The sequence below is a fragment of the Vulpes vulpes genome, chromosome 15, assembly GCF_048418805.1.
Source record: "Vulpes vulpes isolate BD-2025 chromosome 15, VulVul3, whole genome shotgun sequence".
In the NCBI taxonomy this organism is placed as follows: domain Eukaryota; kingdom Metazoa; phylum Chordata; class Mammalia; order Carnivora; family Canidae; genus Vulpes; species Vulpes vulpes.
In genome coordinates this window covers 101,909,940-101,928,336 of record NC_132794.1, presented here as the reverse complement: position 1 = coordinate 101,928,336, position 18,397 = coordinate 101,909,940, and the positions used below count along the sequence as shown (strand labels likewise).

The 18,397-nt window shown below is 48.1% G+C and overlaps 1 protein-coding gene across 1 annotated transcript in view; it reads right to left on the bottom strand.

The window, feature by feature from the left end:
* Positions 1–18,397, bottom strand: part of HABP2 (hyaluronan binding protein 2) — a 33,404-nt gene that overhangs the window by 8,803 nt on the left and 6,204 nt on the right. The window contains exons 2-8 of the mRNA XM_025993723.2: positions 13,103–13,139; positions 6,173–6,283; positions 4,637–4,744; positions 3,310–3,426; positions 2,308–2,427; positions 1,640–1,811; positions 362–459 (exon numbers count right to left, since the gene is read on the bottom strand). Of these exons, the coding sequence (XP_025849508.1) occupies positions 362–459; positions 1,640–1,811; positions 2,308–2,427; positions 3,310–3,426; positions 4,637–4,744; positions 6,173–6,283; positions 13,103–13,139 (763 nt within the window). The remainder of the gene's footprint in view (positions 1–361; positions 460–1,639; positions 1,812–2,307; positions 2,428–3,309; positions 3,427–4,636; positions 4,745–6,172; positions 6,284–13,102; positions 13,140–18,397) is intronic.

Genomic DNA, 18,397 nt, shown 5'->3' with positions numbered 1-18,397 from the left:
TGTTGCATCCTGAGAGACATGGAGTCTCAGCCAATGTTGGCTCACCGCTGTTCACTGAAGACCTGGCCTAGTGCCTGCACATAGCCAGCAACCCATACGTATTTGTTGAGTGCACTGACTGGAGGTCAGGAAACATGAGTTTATAGTTGGATCGCTGGCCTCAGTTTACGAAAGTATCCAGGCTTGCTAGGCATCCTGAAATGGGAGCAGTGGATTGGGCATTTGGGTTCCCACTAGAATGGTAATTGGTAAAACAGGTATGGTGAGTGGACAGGGGCAGAAGAGATGGGGTGTCAGAAACATCTATCTATTGACCTGCAACCTAACCATTCCTGGAGCTTCTGGACAGCCATGGTCTTACCTAGGTCTGAGCAAGCTGAGACATCACAGTACTCCCATTTCAACTTTGCATTGTTTGCTTTAATGAAACACCAGGGCTTTTTGTCTCCATCAGGGTTTCTAAAATGAAAACATAAAATAACCCACAGTCAAGGTTTGGTGAAGCCACCCAGCCTCATTAAAGAACCTTTGGATAAGAGAGTACCAAGTTCCTGCATTCCCCTGGGACCATGTTCCATGCCATTCTTCCAACAGGTTAAAACCCAAGCACATAAGCACAAACCCCAGCACGTAAGTGTTGTTGGCAAAACTTTAACTTGCAGAGGAGAATCCCTATGACCAGAAAATAGTTAACAAGCCTTGTGCCATATCCATGAGACATAACAAATTGTAGGAAAAGAAATGAGATCCCTGTTGAAGAGTCTCCTTTGTCAGGAAAGTGAAATAGCCAGACACATGGTGAGAGTAGGGCTTCTCTGCCTTCACCTCCAAATTCCATCCATGGGAATTCTCTGAGGAAGTCTGCCACAATCATCACCCCGAAGACCCCTCCACAGAGGAAACAACTCAAAGTGAGTGAAGGTGGGAGATAACATGTTTTGTGCAAAGGAAATCCTCTGGCTTAATGGAATCAGTTTAAAGCCACACAAAAAAATTCCTGCCCCTCATTTGTCCTTGTCCTTGGTTAGAGCAGTGGAGGAAGCCAACAGAGTAGTCTGGAAGCAGGAAGAAAGTAACTAGTCATCACCAGGGGGTAAAAATGGCATTATCCTGATGTGGGAAAACCCGAACGTCCTTGTGGCAGAGTCTGCAATGCTCACTGGACATTCCATTTTATCCTCTTCATTTCTCCCTTGAAGTTATGCAGGATGGCGTGACTATTTCTGGCTAATGAAATATGTGTGCAGAGATGATGTATCCCTTCTAGGTTCAGGTAGTAAAAAAAATCATGCTCCATTTTCGAGTCTCTTCTTACCTTTCCTGGGTACTTGAGTAACTTTGTGGAGCTTAGACTCTCCCTGGCCCCCCTGGCCCCACCCTGCATGACACATGCCGCCACAGGAAAAATTAAACCCTGAGGTGTTCAAGCCACTAGGATTTGGAGGCTGTTTGTTATAGGAGCACAACCTAGCCTATTGTATGCAGGAAGGCCTTCCTAGAAAGAAAAGCGATGAGTTTCAATGTCCCATCCACCAGTTTCTAAGCTGGCCCAGGAACACTAGGAGCAGGGAAGGGGATAGACAAACCCTTATGCTGACTAGCACCCAAGACTGCTCATGGGGAAATAGGTACATTTTACCTGCAGAAGTTGTGCTCCCCAATCCCATGGGCCTCAGCATCTTCCATAAATATATTGTAATTCTCGTGCAAGAGGAGGTGGGAGTTCCAGTAAAGGCATGAGTGTTGGTTGACAGTCTTACTCACTTTGCCTCGGTAAGAGTAGCCATCACCAACGTAGCAGTCATCAGGACCTTGGAGAGAGCAGGCAGGGACATGGGAACTGAGAGGGACTGGCACGCTGCTCCTGAAAAGGGCCTGGCAGGTGTATCAAGTGGGAGGAGGATCAGGCCTGAATATGGATCATCCTGAGATTCCATCATGAACTCCAGAAAGAAAGTGGCTTGTATATTCCACATTCATCCCAGCTTAAAACATGAAATGTGGCTGCATGTAGATGGAACTTAGTTCTTTAATTTTGGCTCACACGAGGGCTGGTGGCCTGTGGGTTGAGGCCTAGGGAGGGAGGCCCAGGTGTGCTTGATTTGCCTGAACCACATCCCAATTTATGGCTTCATTTACAGGGAGCCAGGCACCCCCTATGCCCTTAGGTTGGAAGGGTGAGGCAATAGTAGAGTTTGGCCATCTTGACGTGAACCCCATTTTGGGAATAAAACCCCAAAATAAAAGGATTCCAGAGGCCTCATGGTGGCCCCAAGTTTCTGTTGAAGTGGTGGTAGAGACCCATACCTATTTCACAGAATTTTCCCTTGAACTGGTCAGGGCAGGTACAGGTGAACTTGGATCTCCGCCTTTGCCGGGAGCAGGTGCCACCATTCTGGCAGGGATTTGGCCTGCACACAGGAGCCGCTGTGAAAACAGGAAGTGGGGCCACCAAGGCTCTTCAGAAGGAGTTGTAGCTACATCTGAGGTGATGAAGAGATATTGGTGGCACTCTTGGTGCCCGTCCTTTCACAAAAGGTGGGTTGCCAAAGGAGAAAGACAGACCCACTGACATTCTAGTAAATGTACACATAAATCTTGAGAATGTAGACAAATATGGTGAGGAAATATGAGGGAGACCGTGCAAAAAAGATGTAAGTGGATGGGTCACTCAGTAAGGAATAAGAGGCATGGACTGGGCAGGGGCCTGGGGGCCAGTCTTAGCGAGGTTGAAACTTGGCTCTGCCCCTCTGTAGCTGTGTGACTGCAAGCAAGTTACTTAACTTCTCTGAACTCCAGTTCCTTCATCTATAAAGCTGTTCTTTGCGGTATTTTTGGAAGAATAAGAAAAAATGTAAATCTCTTGGGACAATGCCTGACTCGTAGCGGTGACTAAGTACAGATTTAATCCTCTATATGGTCCACTCCAGGAATAGACCAGGGTTTACTTCCTGGAGGAAATGAATTTCAAGATTATTCTTTTGAGATGGGGAGGGACACAGATTAGTCAGTTCCCCCTAGACTCTCTAGAGGTAATGCATTTTTTTTTCAAGATTTTATTTTTAGGTAATCTCTGTACCCAACGTGAGACTTGAACTCACAGCCCAGAAATCAAGAGTTGCATGCTCTACTGACTGAGCCAGCCAAGTGTCCCGGGATGATGCATTTTAAAAAGTCCTAGTCAAAAGGGACATCTTGGATGCCACTAAAACATCAGCACTATCTGGACTTCTACACAAGAAGTTGCAGACATCCCAGGCACAAGCCAGAGAGAGAAAACCTAGCATAGAAGGAGCTTCCAGCACTTACCTCTGGAACAATCTGGACCCTTGTAAGGGTGTCTACAGGCACAGTGGTAATAGGGAGGACTCTGGGTGATGAGACATTCGCCCCGGTCACATGGGTTTTCCTTGCACTTGTTTTGCACTGTAGGAGATCCATAGAGAAACAAGGGACATGATTTGGGGACACATTTTACTTACTGGGGTACATACGCAGTACAATGTTGGGGGGGGTGTGTGATGGACAGGGTGTGTGTTCTTGTCTGTGGTCCTGAAATACCATGCTACTTCTGGACAAAAATAAATACATTTTAAAAAATAAATCCTTGGGTCATGGATGATTATATCCCAGTTCCTTCTAAGGCTCATATTCTTTATTATTCTATCTTTATTGTTAAAAGCCTTGATCATTTTTACACCTTCAACAAACAGAGCTATAATTTGAGTTTCTCTACTTTGTGGTTGATTTTTTGTTTCTCTTAATATTTTGTCATTCTTCGGAGAAGTTGAGGGATGAACCCAGATGCTATATTAATGCCTGATACCCAAAGCCATCCTGACACATTTATTGAAAGACTTGTGGGATTGAAAATGGAAGGAAAGGATGAAGAGCATACAGAGAAAGGAAGGCAACCATGAAACCCTATTTAAAGATCCTCACTGCTCCCCTCACCCCAGTTAGATGGTTGCTAGATGGAACAGGATCCATGTTCTCTCCAGGGGTGCAATTAGCCCATAAGAGTTCTAGTCTCAGTATCTTATCACATGACTTCATGTTATACCCACTGAATAGGTCACTGAAGGCAGACATAGTTTTTTTTATCAGAATATCAGTGAGGATGGAAGGAAGAAAGAGCATGGAGATGGGAGCCAGGCACCAGGGCTCTAATTTCCACTCTTCTCCTAACTAGCTGTGTGTCCATGAGCAGGTCCCTTGGATCTCTGAGCTCCCTTTGTCTAACTGACAAAGGGAGCTGGGGCTCACGTGCCTTCAGATTCTTTCTGCTCTCTCATTTGAGAACAATATTTCTCTGTTGTAATTAGTTTAAACACTCTAAACAACAAGCCCTGAGTGTAGGCTACACCTTGGTCAGAGTCCAGCTCTTCTCTCCTTTTAGCCTCAGTATTCCCATCTGTAGAATGGGCATACCAGTCCTATCCAATATGCATGAGTGAGAATTCAATGAGATGCTGCTTGTTATCATGCCAGGAGTTCATTATGGCTGATACAAAATGTGTATGGTTATACTCCTTTGCATGGAATCATTCAGCCCTTTTTATCGCCTAGAGTTAGAGGAGGAACTGCCTCTTGTTCAACTCAGGGGGAAGAGTGAATCCAGGGAAAGTGCACTCACCATTCTGACATCTGTTTCCAGAGAAAGGGACCGGACAGCTGCACGTGAAGTTTTCCCCGCTGACAAGGCAGTCCCCACCATGTTCACAGGGGTTGGACTGGCACGGATCTACGATACGTGGGCAGAAGTCAAGGATTGCAATGAACAGCAGGTGAGAAGCCCCCTACTTGCTCATCAAATTTCAGCTTCCTGCCCCGAATGAGAGTGAATGCACAACCAGGGATGGGGGGAAAGGGGGAACATGAAATGCCCTTAAAGAGCAAGGAAAACTGCAGTCACACGACCAGAAAGAGATTCAGGTTAGTAAGAGGACAGGCGAGAAGGAATCTCATTGAGTTTCTCATTGAGAAACTCCCCTTTCCACCATCAGTGTTTTTCTCCTCCCAGTCTCGCTGGGAGTGCCACGGGGTCTGCCTCTGATGCTGAAGGCATTTCATAAGCCTGAAGACCTCCCCTACTCCCAGTGCCCGGGGGTGGAGGTCAGGAGTGGGGAAAGAAAACCCACCCCTAATGAAACACAAGCTTTCTGAACATCAGGAAAGAAGACCAAAGGCAAGAGGGTGACAGAAGAATTGGCGGCGAGGAGGAAATGACCCAGTGGCCTTCATCTTTCTTCAACTACTTGTTCAGTTAGATTTTGTCATATTTCATCTGTGCCTTTGGCTTTTCATGGTTGTCTGAATGGATCTTCCCTTGGGGAATTCTTTATCCTTCTGTTCACACACATTGTTCTTTGGTTCAGGAACTAGGATCCCTGGGCCCAGCTCTTGTTTTGATGGTCCCTTCTGATGTTCCCCTGATGCCCTGTATCTTGGCCCTGCCTTCCAGGCCACTTCGCACAGTTACACAGTTTTTATTCCAGCTGCTAAGTGCATTCCATTCCTTCTCCTGGCTCAGTCACATGGTTTTGCCTGGGCCCCACTTCTCATTTTTCCTTCTGTCCCATTGCTTGGGTTAAGGAGTCATAAACACAAAAACAAATGTAGAAGCACACTTGTGAGTGCACGCACACACACACACACACACACACATCAATTGTGCAAAGCCTCCAAAGAGTGTGAAGAGAAAGAAAAACACAGCACAAATGGAAGGGAAATTTCAATGCCAAATTTGTGATAGCTACAATCCAATGCTTAATGCTAACCCAGCCTCTTCTGCATAATTAGGACCTACCTGTAATCAAAGCGAGGACGTGATTTTTGAATATGAATTTTACTCACAGTGTAGGAGACCCAGATGATGATGCACTAACTTTCTGTGTGACCCTGGCTAAGTCAACTCCACTCCTGGCCTCACCTGCTTCACCTGTCATTTGGGGGTGGGAGAGAGTCTCTAGGAACCTCCCCAGTCCTCCTAGTGTATGATTCTAACTGGAAAAAAAAAAAAAAAGCCAGTCTAAACCATTTACGCAATACCCATTTGATGATGCCAGTCAGAGAGGAGAGAGGGGCACTTGCCTATAGTCCCATATACACTCTCTTCTAAGGTGTGCTGTCCTTCCCCTAGGAGGACCCTCCAGAGAGTGTTGGCACCTACCGTCCTCCGTGTAGTACCAGTCAGGATTCTCCGGGTAGGCAGCAGTTCTATTGACGTCCTCTTCCTGGTTGTGATACTCATAACTATCCTCGTAGTAGTCGGGGGTCCAATCTACAGAAGAAACCCTAATCGTTAGACCTAAAGATTCCTAAATCCTGAAGGAGGATCCCTGTGCCTTCCCAGCTCCTCAACTGATGGGGTGGACAGAAGGGGTGAGGTGTTCTAAGTTTTCATTTGGGTGTGTTATGACCCAGCAAGGCAGTGTTGGCATTAGGTCCAGAGCACCTAACTGGAAATGGGGAAAAGTCAAGTTCTTGTTTCCATTGACTATGACTTCGGACAAGCTACATGTATTTTTTTTTTTTTTTTTTTTTTGGCCTCAATTTGCTTAGACCTAGAAGGTCTCTAAGGTCCTACGTGAGATGCGCCCTGGGTCAGATCCAGTGGCATCTGAGCACCTCATTGGGCAGTTCTGTGAATAAACTTTCTCCCTGGGCCTTTATTAGTCACCTTAGCTTACGAAGTCAAAGAAATTTGTCACTTCCCTCTTGGTTACAGCATCAAACTACTCTCATTGTATCTATAGAATCATCCTAATAGCTAGTGTTTATTGAGCCTTTACTATGTACTGGGCCCTGTGCTAAGCATTTTACATGGCTAATTTCACATAACTAAGGATACGCTCCCATCCTTCACATAGGCAGGACATGAACTAGGGCAGTTGATCCCCAGATGACTTCTAAATTGCATTGGCTCGACTGCTGTAACTGGCCTCTTACGGTGCCTTGGTTAATTCACACTTCCCTTGGGAAAGGGGTCCAATCATCGTCATCGCATACCTAGCCTGCTAATTAGGATTTGCCCAAGGACAATCCAGAGAAGATTCCTGTGAAAGACAGGGTGTAGGGCACTGCCCACAGGTGTCAACCTCACGCCAGGCCAGTCCACTGGGAAGAGCAAGTGTGTGCATAACACTGGGCTCTTTGTCAGCTGGGGAACTTGGAAGATGCTGGGAGCTCTGAGGCTCACGGAGAGAAGTTTGGGATTTGAAGAAAGTTGGGCTGATTTTGCTCCCTCCGGCTGGCAGGAGTGTGGCAAGGCGACAAGCTGAAGCTCTAAGGAAGCTGTCCAGAGATGCATATGGTAATGAGGCGGGAGCAAATGCAGCTAGCGACACTTGCAAAGGCACTCCCACAGAGCCAGCCGGTGGCTCGGAGCGTGGCACTTTACCTAAGCCTGATTATCAACCACATTATCTCCTTCGTCTCTCAGTCATTCCCTTATAGTCTTTATCTCTTTGGCTTTTGAAAAATCGACTTTTGCACAATGGCTGTTTTATATTTCCCATTAAAATGGAACGATCTTTTTATTTCCTTTTTGAATACGCCAACTCTGGTTCCTTGCCAAAGTTTCACCTCATTTATCACAGTGTCAAGTCAAGACTCCCTTTGCTTGCTCATTATTTCTCTCGAGCTGCTTTTCCCCACTATGAAAATGCTCCCAGAGGAGGCCACCTTTCCAGGGATGAGGATCTAGGTTGAAGATAAGGCCATTGTCTTCCTGGAGCAAATAAAGTTTCTTTCCATCTAGCGCGATAAAGCAGAGAAAGAGAGTGAGGAAGTGAGGTGGGGTGGGGGTGGGGGGGGGGCAAAACCCGTTTTTCAGAGTTTGACATGAAAGATTTCAAACTGACATTTGGGAGAGACAATGGGTTGGTAATGAGCTGATTACATCATTTATTTATTTCTATTTTTCTTTAGAGAATGTATTTTTGTTTTTCCAACAGGTGTTTATAGATAAGTGCCTTCGGAGTGCTCCTGCAATTTCTCCCATCCCGCCCTCAGGTTGAAGGTCAGCCAGGCTAATCTCAGCGAGGCCATTAAGCATCATTCCCTTTGCAGATATTTGGAAACGGGGTAGGTTTTTACATAAATGGAATCGCGTGACTTTTCTAGGTGGCGGGGGATGGCTGAAATGTCTGCTGGAGGATTTTAACTGGAATCCAGCCTTGTTAACAAGGTCTGCTCAGCTCTCAGTGAAGCTAAAGAGGGAATAAGACACGTAGGCTTTGAGTCATCCTTCTGCTAAACAAGGCAGAAAAGTCCCTGCTCCTCCCTGGGGCCCAGGGCCCTTGGCTAAGTTGGATAGAAGCGACAGAGGCTCAGTGGCCCAGTCACCAGAAAGCCAGCCAACTGGAGTTTTGTGCAAGGAAGAGAACCAAGATCCTTTACATTTGGGGGTGCCTGCCCCATGTTTTCAGAGTGTTTATAGAAGCATTGCCTGGCAGGGTTTCTCCACTTCAATAGACTTAAAGTCTACTTTGTCTTCTCTACGCTATTGGCACTTAATCCCATTGTCTACCTAAGACAAGGGAGTTGTGTACCTTCGATGGGCCAAGTACTACAGCAGGTTCAGGAAGGCACTTGGAATAATGGAGAGGTCCACGTAAAAGAGTGGGATGTGGCCTCCAGTCACAGGAGCTTCCAGTCCAGGCTGAGTGGGGGAAGAAAGCTGGCCAAGAAAGGAGATGAAGGGGTAGCAGAGAGGTAGGGGAGCCAGATGTGGCCAAGTCTCGGTCAGAGAGCTTCAAGTCCCACATAGGCACTTTGGTGAAGTATAAGCCCATCTAATGGGGGGAGAGGGCCCCATCTCGCCACCCATCCCTGTGGCCACATCTTTTACAGTATGACTTTGCAGATCGTCCTACCAAAATATTGGAGTTCATCTCCCTGCCCCTTGGATCTGCACTGGCCTTGGGACTTGCTTTGACCAATAGCATGTGGTAGAAGGACAGTGTGCCAGCTCCAAGCCTGGGTCTCAAACAGTCTTGTGCACTTCCTCTCTCTCTCTCTCTCTCTCTCTCTCTCTCTCTCTCTCTCAGACCCCTGCGTCTGCCATGTGAATGACTCTGGGCTATTCTGTGGGGGATAAGAGAATGTGTGGGGCAGCAGGAGGCCCAGCAGTTTCAGTCAAGGCTTTAGACATATGAGAGCCCAGCTGATCGATCAGCTGACTGCAGACATACCAGGAGGCCCAGCCAACATCAGCTGAGCCTGATCCAGACCAGAGGAACTACCTAGGTGAACCCAGTCTAAATTGCCAACACCCGGGTGGCTCAGCGGTTTAGCACTACCTTCAGCCTGGGGTGTGATCCTGGAGACCCGGGATCGAGTCCCACGTCGGGCTCCCGGCATGGAGCCTGCTTCTCCCTCTGCCTGTGTCTCTGCCCCCACCCCTGTGTCTCTCATGAATAAACAAACAAATAAATAAATAGGCAACCCAAAGAATTGAGACATTATTCTTATTCTAACAAGAATAGCAATCGTTGAAGCCACTAAGTTTAGGGTAGTATATTCTGCAGTAATAATGAATGAACCCAGAGGGCTTGATTGCTGTTGGGCTGCCCGTAGGATATGAAGTTGAGATATTCCGCATTCCTCCGTGGCCCAGAAGGCTGTAGAGTGCCAGGTTTCAATGCTGGAGCTCAGATGGCACCTCTGTCTTGTGGTTTATTATTCAACTTTGTCCATCTGATTATTTCCTCCACCTAGAAAGTTGGTGTCTTATGAGCAAGGGCCATGTCTATTCCTCTTTGTAACCCTTAGCACCCAGCACCGAGCCCTCTACGCAGTTAATGCATGCGCTTGGCACGTGAGGTTTTCCCTCTGTGGTGGGGCTTCTCATCCTTCTGATTGGCCAGCAAAGTTAGTATCTGCTTGGAGCAGAGGAGACAGGGAATTTAGGAGAGAAACTGAAGAAGAAAATGCCTAAGGAGCTCTGTAGGAGTCTAGAAATGTATCCAAGTGCTTTCCTGCACAGAGAGGGATTACGGCCTGGCATAGAATTTGCTTCCATTGCTGGATTGTAGGATAACACTCTAGGTCCAAATACAGATTATTGGAGACTTTCTCTGGGCTATAGAAAAGGAGAATGCTTTGGGTGAAGAATGGGAGCAGCTGTCAGAAGCATTTTATATTAGGTATAAAGAGAAATCCTTGTGGAATTGTCTATTTATGAGAGACTGTTTCTAGAACTTATCAGGAAGGATGGGGAGGCTATCCTGAACTCACTCAAATCATCCCAGTAGCTGGCTATTATCTATTGAGCATTTTCTATGTATTGGACACTATACTAAATAAATATGGTTGCACATAGAGAAACCCCATGGCGTAGGTGTTATTATTCCTATTTGACAGAAGTGCGGGAAAACGAGAGCAGGAGGAGGTGCCATCAGAACCCAGGTCGACCTAACTCCAAGTCTGGTTTGCTTTCCTACCAGCCCGGGATGCTCTTGTGGGTTCGTGTTTTGTGAAACTTCATGGGTTTTAGCTTCCAGGAAGTAATACACATTGAGAAATTTTTTTTTACCACATGCTCCAAGTCCCTCAACTGAGATTACTGTGGTCTGGTACCCAGGGTCTCTCGGAAAAAGCTCAGAGTTTGTGTGATGGGGGCTCTGCATCTGCTCTGGTTAAGGAGCTTGCCAGATGTGCGGAACGGAATAAAAATCTCTGGAATGCTATCCCTGTTGGCGTCATCCATCACCGTGGCACAGACGGTTCCTCCGAGGGCCTCCCCCAAACCCCAGCCCTGTTGGCCTGTATTTGACGCTTCCAATCCAGCTGACAGGGCAAGCCCAACGGAGACCCTCACTGGCAGGCGGCAGGACAGCTGATGGATGGGCTCAGCTTGTGTTGCTGGGCAGAGCCAAGCCAGCTTTGAAGAGGCATTTCCGCAGGCCCGTTGGCTGTCACGGCACCTGCTTTGGGGAGATGAGCAGTCTGTGCTGTTTGATGGCCACTTCCTCTGCCACCCATTGGGGACTGTGGCCTGGGCACCTTCTGCTCCAGCAAAACCCTTGCCACGCACAGTGTCCAGCAAGACCAACTACAGAAGCAGCTTGCCTGTGGACACGAGCATGGTGTTTCTTGGCCACACTGCTTTCTAAAGCCAGCTGGGATCTGACAAATTCCATCAAAGCACAACCCCCATGTGAAATTAAAGCAGACACGAACAGGGGGCATTTTTAAAACCTAACCTGCTCTTTGCAGAAAGGCCCAGCTACTACATCTCACCCTGCTCCACAGCCAGAGGTTGACCAAACACCTTGAGATGGACTGGGAGCCCAGGGATGGTGTGCTCCAGGGTCCCTTCATCTACTCACCAAACTGGAAGAGGCTATTGGCAGAGTTCTTCTAGAGCCTAGAATTTCAGAATGTTAAAATCCAACACCCTCCACTCCCTACTAACTGGTTTTTCAGCCTGGGTTTAAACACCGCAAGTGATGGAGAACTCACTACCTCCTGGGAGCCCAATGGCACATTCAGATTTTTGGACAACTCTGATGGTTAGGAAGTTCTGTTTGCAGACCAAATCTGATCCCATGGCTTCTCATCTATTTAATTAAAGCTAAAAACTTTATGAACACATAGAATGAATACTCCCTTTTCTGTGATTCATGTTTGGTAGGGCCACCGCTTACAGTTCAAGTTGCTCACTGCACACAGTCCCAGGCTGTCATAAACTCATGGTCACTGTAGATGTCTTCTGCAATTTTCTGGAAGATAGGCATACAGTGTCTTGAGGTAAAGACACCTCTTAATTCTCACAAAGTTGACCTCATGGACTAGGGGTGAGTCTGCTTTTCAAATTCTTGAAGAGAGTGAGGTCTTGGGACTCTTCTATGCTCCTCGTCCACTGTGTGACCTCACAATTCTGGAGCTCCTTCTCTCTGACACTGAGGCCAAAGCTGCTCCTTCAGTGGTGCCTGAGTAGTGTGAGCTGAAGGACAGGGAAGGGGCAGTTCTTCCCACCTCTTGGCTTTGGACCCTCACTGGACTCCAAATGCGGATGCTGATGTGACCTGCCCTCTGGAACACGATCCCTCAAAGGAACTAAATTATGTGTTGTCGAATAGAACAGTCTCCTTTGTTTTGGGGAAAGACATAGACCCTCTCAAAACCCACACACCATGCTCGATTCCACAAACACTCCCTGAACATAAGGGGTGGACAAAGATCAGACATCATTTGCATTGAGCCAGCACAAGTCTGTCTGCCCATTCAGGGCTTTGCTGCTGGAGAATACCGACTGTCAAGTGGATTTTAACCCAGTTGTCTTCACCCGTGCTCCAAATAAGCCCTCGATCCAAGGTTTAGATGTGACTGCCATCTGCATGTTCTGTCTCCCTGGCTCCTGTCCTCTATGGGTGGCCTGCATAGTTACTACCAGTGGGAGATGCCAGCCTCTGCCCTGATGGGGTTGTATATGGGTTTCTCCCTTGGGTCTCAGAGCAGCACAGGGAGACATGAGCCCAGAGTCAGAGACCAAGATTGGATGATGGCAGGAGGAGCAGCCCTGCTTGGCTCAGGCACAGCTGAGGGTACTGGGCAGAGGGGTGGTGTTGGGGGTGGGGCTGGTAGGAGGCCACCACAGGGGTGAGTCAGCCTGGGGACTGTCTGCATGGCACAGCATGGACCAGGCTCCCCATCCCAGGGGTAGAGTGAGTGGGGGCCCAGGGCTGGCCTGCCTGGAGCCAGTGATTGCCCAGTGCCACCCTCGCTTTGAATTGGACTTTTCATCTTATCTCATCCATATATGACCTGTAGCCTCCCCTCCCAGGGTCTCAGTTCCCTTCTCAGTAAAATGAAAGGATTTAACTATATCATCAATTTTCCCCTTGGGGTCTTGAGATGGGGAACCAGGGGCATCCACGGGCAACTCAAAATTTAGTAAAGCAGTGTGTACATGCACGGAGGGACAAACATGGGGAGTGCGTTTTTCTGGAAAAATTCTCAAAAGGGATCTACAACACTTCTGAACCATATGAACCTGGAGCTTGTGCCAACACTTACACACGTGGGTCACTTTTCTGCTGTCCCAGAACCACCCTGTAGTTTGTGAGGAGCCCCAGGGCGATCCACAACTCACCTGGGTCTGGGTCTATGAGTAAAGACATCAGGGAGAACTGAAAAAACAAAAACACAAACAAACCAACACAGGGCTGAGCAAGGTTGAGTCAGCTGACTGGCTGGGCGGCTCCCTGAGCTCCTGCAAGCCAAGAAGAACATCTCCCAGGGTCACAGGTAAGGATCAGGAGCGCTGGGTGCTCTGGGCTGGCTGTAGCTGGGATGGGCTGGAAGGTGGGGCCTATTTGAAGATGCCCCTTTTTTCCTGTGCATCCTCCTTGGTACAGACTTGTGGCGCTTGTGCTTACCTGTTCTCATGCTGGGGCGCGCGTGGCTGTCCAGGTACAGACAATCTCATCAGTGATAGTGATTAGCATATATTGAGCATCTCCTGTCTGCCTGCTTGTGCGTTGCCGCATTTCATTCTTATCAGAGTCCTATGAGGAGGCTTTTATTAGCCCATTTACAGGTGAGAAAATTGAGGCTTAGAGGTCACACAGTTATGATAGGATTTGGATTCAGACTCAAGTCCAGGTGATTCCCTTGGTGACAGCTCCTTGGGCTGGGGATGGACAGATGCTTAAAACTCTCCAGAGGCCTCCCATTGTTCTTGGAATAAAATGCAAGCACCCGCGGCGATCTATAAACCTCCTCCCATACCCTTTCCTTCCACAGCCCTTTACTAATCTCCAGCCACACCTGGGTTCCAAGTGGTGCTAGCTAAGCTCCTCTCACCTCACGGCCTTTGCTCTTGCTCTTCCTTCTGCCTAGAAAGCTGTCTCCCATGACCACCACTAGGTCCCGTGACATCGGCTTAAATGTCATCTTCTCAAGGAGGCCTTCCCCAACTCCCCTATGGGTATGACTCCCTCCCCCATTGTTTTGTCACTTTATCCGTTCATTTCCTCCACAGTTCTTATTGCAACAGTACTTTACAGTTGTTTATCTGCATGTTATCTGTTTCTCACATCGACTCTGTCCTCCAGAAAGGCAAAGATCTTGTCTGTGTCATCACCAATGTGTTACCCCATACTGAGTGTAGTGCTCGGCACGTGACACTGCTCAAAGAGTTTTTGCTGAATCAATAAATAGTGTGTTGAACAGTTCCTTTTAGAACGCAATACTTACGGGAAAAAGAAAGCCTTAGTCATTTAATAGCTGGAATATTTGCTTTTACTTAATCCAAGGGTCAGCAAACTAAGGCTTTTGGGGGCCAAACCCGGAAGTATGGTTTTACAAATCAAATTTGATTGGGACACAGCCATGCCCGTTTTTCAGGATCGTCTGAGATTCCTTTTGTGCTATGCCAGCAAAGTAGTTGTGATGAAGACCAAACAGCCCCAGATATTTCCTATCTGGCCCTTTACAAAGTTTGCTGACCTCCGATTTGGAAAAGGAGGGTTCTGATCGTTGACAGGTCTCCCTCTGGGTCTTAGCCACCAAAAAGCTGTGGTCAGTGTGGTCATTTTCCCAGGGCCCTCATCAACCTTCCCCTCCCTCCAGCAGAAGTTCTGATTCTTTAGGCCTCCTTAGCCATTTTGGGAACTAGGCAGAGGATAAATTAGAAAAGACAGGTAAAAAAAAAGGAACGCATCCAGACAGGATGTACTTAGCGCACAACAAGTGGGCTTCTTGACAAAAATGCTTCTCCTGCGTCTACTCATGAGGGACCCGACAAGTGGGTTGCGGACCTTCAACCAAACACCTAGCCTCGACCCTACAAAACAGAGTCACGAAAGACAAAGAGGATGGGAAGGCTGTTCTTTATGAAATGAGAAGAAAGAGGCATGACAACCAAATGAAGTGAGTGATCCTTGATTTAAAAAAAAAAAAAGCTATAAAGGACATTATTGGGGCATTTGGGAAATATATTAGAAAATATCGCTTCAATGTGGAATTTCTTGAGAATTATAATGGTATTGTGAATAGATCTATGTGTATATTCAGTGAATTATTCTTTCCCCTTTTCTGTAGATCTGACAAATTCTACCATAAACGGTTGGGGAGCACGCAGGATGCAGAGGGGAAGAGGGGCTGTTTGCTGTCTGGACTCAGCCCGTACCTGTTTAATTGCCTCACAGTTGCCAGGCCTGGTTTCTGCAAAGAATGAGCAGAAAGGTGGGTGTTTTGTCTGGGGAGGGGGTTGATAGTGGGGGGCCTGACAGAGGAAGGGCAAGTTCAGGTCTCAAGGGTGTTCCTGGGTCTGGGGGCTTGAATGGGTGGGAGCATCCAAAATTGACCCCTCCAGGCTTGAGCGCCAGGACAGAGCCAAAGTTGGGGCAGGAGACAGCCCCAGGTGAGATCGTCACCCCTCCTGCCGACTCTGCCTTGATCCCGTCCTTTACCTGCCTCAGCTTCCCCCCATGGAGCTTGTCTGGAGAGCAGGGCCTGTCCCCCTCTCCCTGTATTTGCCCAGCCGAGAGGAGGGACCCACTGATTTCTCCTATTTGAACGGAATGCCTGGCCACTGCCGGCCCCGAGAAGTGGGCAGGAAAGGAGAGAGGACGTCGAGGATCAGACTTGCTCCAGGCCCCGTGGGGAAGAGGCCCTGTGACACCTGTGCGGGGGGGCCAGAGCCCTGCATCTCGGCTCCCACCTGGACGCGAGGGTGGGCCAGGTGCTGCGCAGCCCACAGCCAGCAGGTGGCAGACGTGCCCTTCCCAGGAGCGGGAGCTGGAGCTGCGGGGGAAACCCACCAAAAAGCAAGCTGGACCTTTGGAGGGCAGCGAGCGCTGGGCGCCCTGTGGATCCCACGGGTTCTGGGGGAGGCTGAAGCAGCTGTGCAGCCTGGGTTGCGTGTCAGCAGCTCCCAGGGATCCGCAGCAGGACAGCTCATTTTGTGAACCCCCGGGGCCGCCGGCAGGGAGGCTGCAGGGAGAAGTGGAGAGGGTCGCCTGAGCGCAGGCCAGCTATCTGGGGACCCTGTGGGGAAGTCCAGGCCAACAGCCAGTTACTCATGCCATCTGTCTGGATCCTGGGACTAACCCGGGTGATGCGGCCCAGGGGATGGGGAGGCACCATACCTACACTATCTGCCTCCTTTCATCCCATTGTGGCATTCAGTTTTTCCACATGACCAGGAAATGATAGAATTCCTACTCCTGGGACTTGCAAATCCCAGGAGGAAGACCCCTAAAGCTAAAGAAAATGAAAGAGGAAGAGGAGGAGATGACTGTGGTCTCACTTGACCTGTACTAAGAGCTGACAGTGTGCCAAGGGCTGTGCTAAAGGTCGTACACGCGTTTGGTCTCGTTCATCGTACACGATGCTTGATCCTTGAGGTCCTACAATTATGTCCGTTTTAGAGGCGAGCAAACAGATTTGCAGAGATTAAGTTGCCCAAAGTAATTCCACTGGTAAAGCCAGGATGGAATGGGGCCAGCCTTCCACCAGAGTCCTTGGTCTTAACCTCCGTTACTATGAGGGATGAGGGAAGCACGGCAGGTATATATTGGAATGGAAGGATGGAGAAGGAAACAGAAGAGCTACCTAATTCTAAGAGAGACAGAGTGTTGAGCTGGGTTCTCAGATCAGATCTCTGTCCTTGGTAAGCTTTATGAAAGGCCTGTCCAGGCTAGCCCAGGCCTGGCAGGACACAGAGAGGGCAACTGGGCACCAGTGACAGCTGTGGAAGGCACAAAAGTCAGCTCAAGCCTCGGGCAGTCCACTCTGGCTAACACATCTCAACACACAACTCCACCCAGATCAAGGGGGCATACCAGCCACTGCCTGCTTCTTCCACCATTTCTGTTCCTTGTCTCAACAGGGCTAAAATAGCAGCTTCTAGTATCTTCTAGTATCTTCCAGGTCAGGGCTGATTAGTGGGAAAGACAGAGAGGGCAGACAGAAGGATATTGTCTCTGGGTCTTACTGATTTAGCCTGTAAATCTCCTTGGGGCTGAAGAGCGTTGAAGTCTAATCTGTTTTGTCCTATCTTTAATCTAGTTTAATCTTTTTCTAGATTATTTCAATTCTGATGCTTCCCCTACCTTTCGGAATTCTCGATCTTCTGGAAAACAAGCAAAAAGGCAGAGACTAAAACTCTGAGTTGATGACTCCCAGGACTGGGAAGCAGAAGAGGGGAGATGTGGACCTAGACCCATCCTTGGGGCCAGAAGCTTGGATTAGCATGAAGCAACAACAGAAAAACCTTTCACCTGTTGGATAAAACATTAGGACTCCAATCCCCCCATGCCTTCCCCCTTGGATGGTCTATTATGACCTGGTGGTAGATCATTGTGGGGGAATTGCATTACTCCCAAGGGCAGCTGGTGGGCGCTAACTGTAAACCACGGCCTGGAGAAGCTGCAGCCACTGGGCTGGAAGGCAGGCCCGAGACAAGAGTGCACAGTTCAGCAGGCCAGTCCTCACTGTTGGACAGAGAGCTCAAGGTCAGGGTGAGAGGTGGCAGTGACAGAGGTGGTCAGTGTTCTCGTCACTAGCCAAGCATTGCCCCATGCCATCACCCCCCCCCCTTCCGCCCACTCTGGCTCCTGCTCCAGACAAACTATTGATGAAATTAACAGTCGTCCAAAGCCACTTAGTCCTTTTCAAAAAATACATGTAACACAATAGTTTTTAATGTTAACCCCTTGTAAGGGGACCATTCAGTAGCATTAGTCACATTCACATTGTTGTGTAACCGTCTCCACCATCTTCACCCAAGACTGTCTCATCATCCCCAACAGAAAGTCTGTGGTCATTAGACAATAACCCTTTTGTCCCTTCCATGGCCAGTACCTGAGTAACTGTATTCTCTGTTCTGTCTCTCGATTCGCCTATTCTAGGTACTTTATATGTGTGGAAGCACAAAGTTTGTCCTTCTGGGACTGGATTTATTTCACTAGGCATAATGTTCTTAAGGTTTATCCGTGTCGGTAGCATATATCAAAATTTCATTTCTTTGAAGGCTGAGTAGTATGCATTGTATATCCATTTTGTTTATCCCTTGGTGTGTTGAGGGACACTTGGCTTGTTTACATCTTTGGCTCTTGTGAATAAGCTGCTGTGAACGTTGGTGTACACATATTTTCCAGTCCCTGCTTTCCATCCTTTTGGGTAATAGCTAGGAGTGGAATTTTCTGGGTCATATGATAGTTCTATGTTTAACTTTTTGAGAAACCACTATACTGTTTTCCACCATGGCCGCACCATTTTACATGCCCACCAGCACGGCATGCGGGCTCCCATTTCTCCACATTCTCTCCAACTCTGGTTACTTTCCCTCTTAAATACTTCTAGCCATCCTAATAGGTATAAAGTGGTGCCACTTGGTCCTTTTTTTAGTCACGAGGAATCTTGCCTTTCTTGCTTTCGC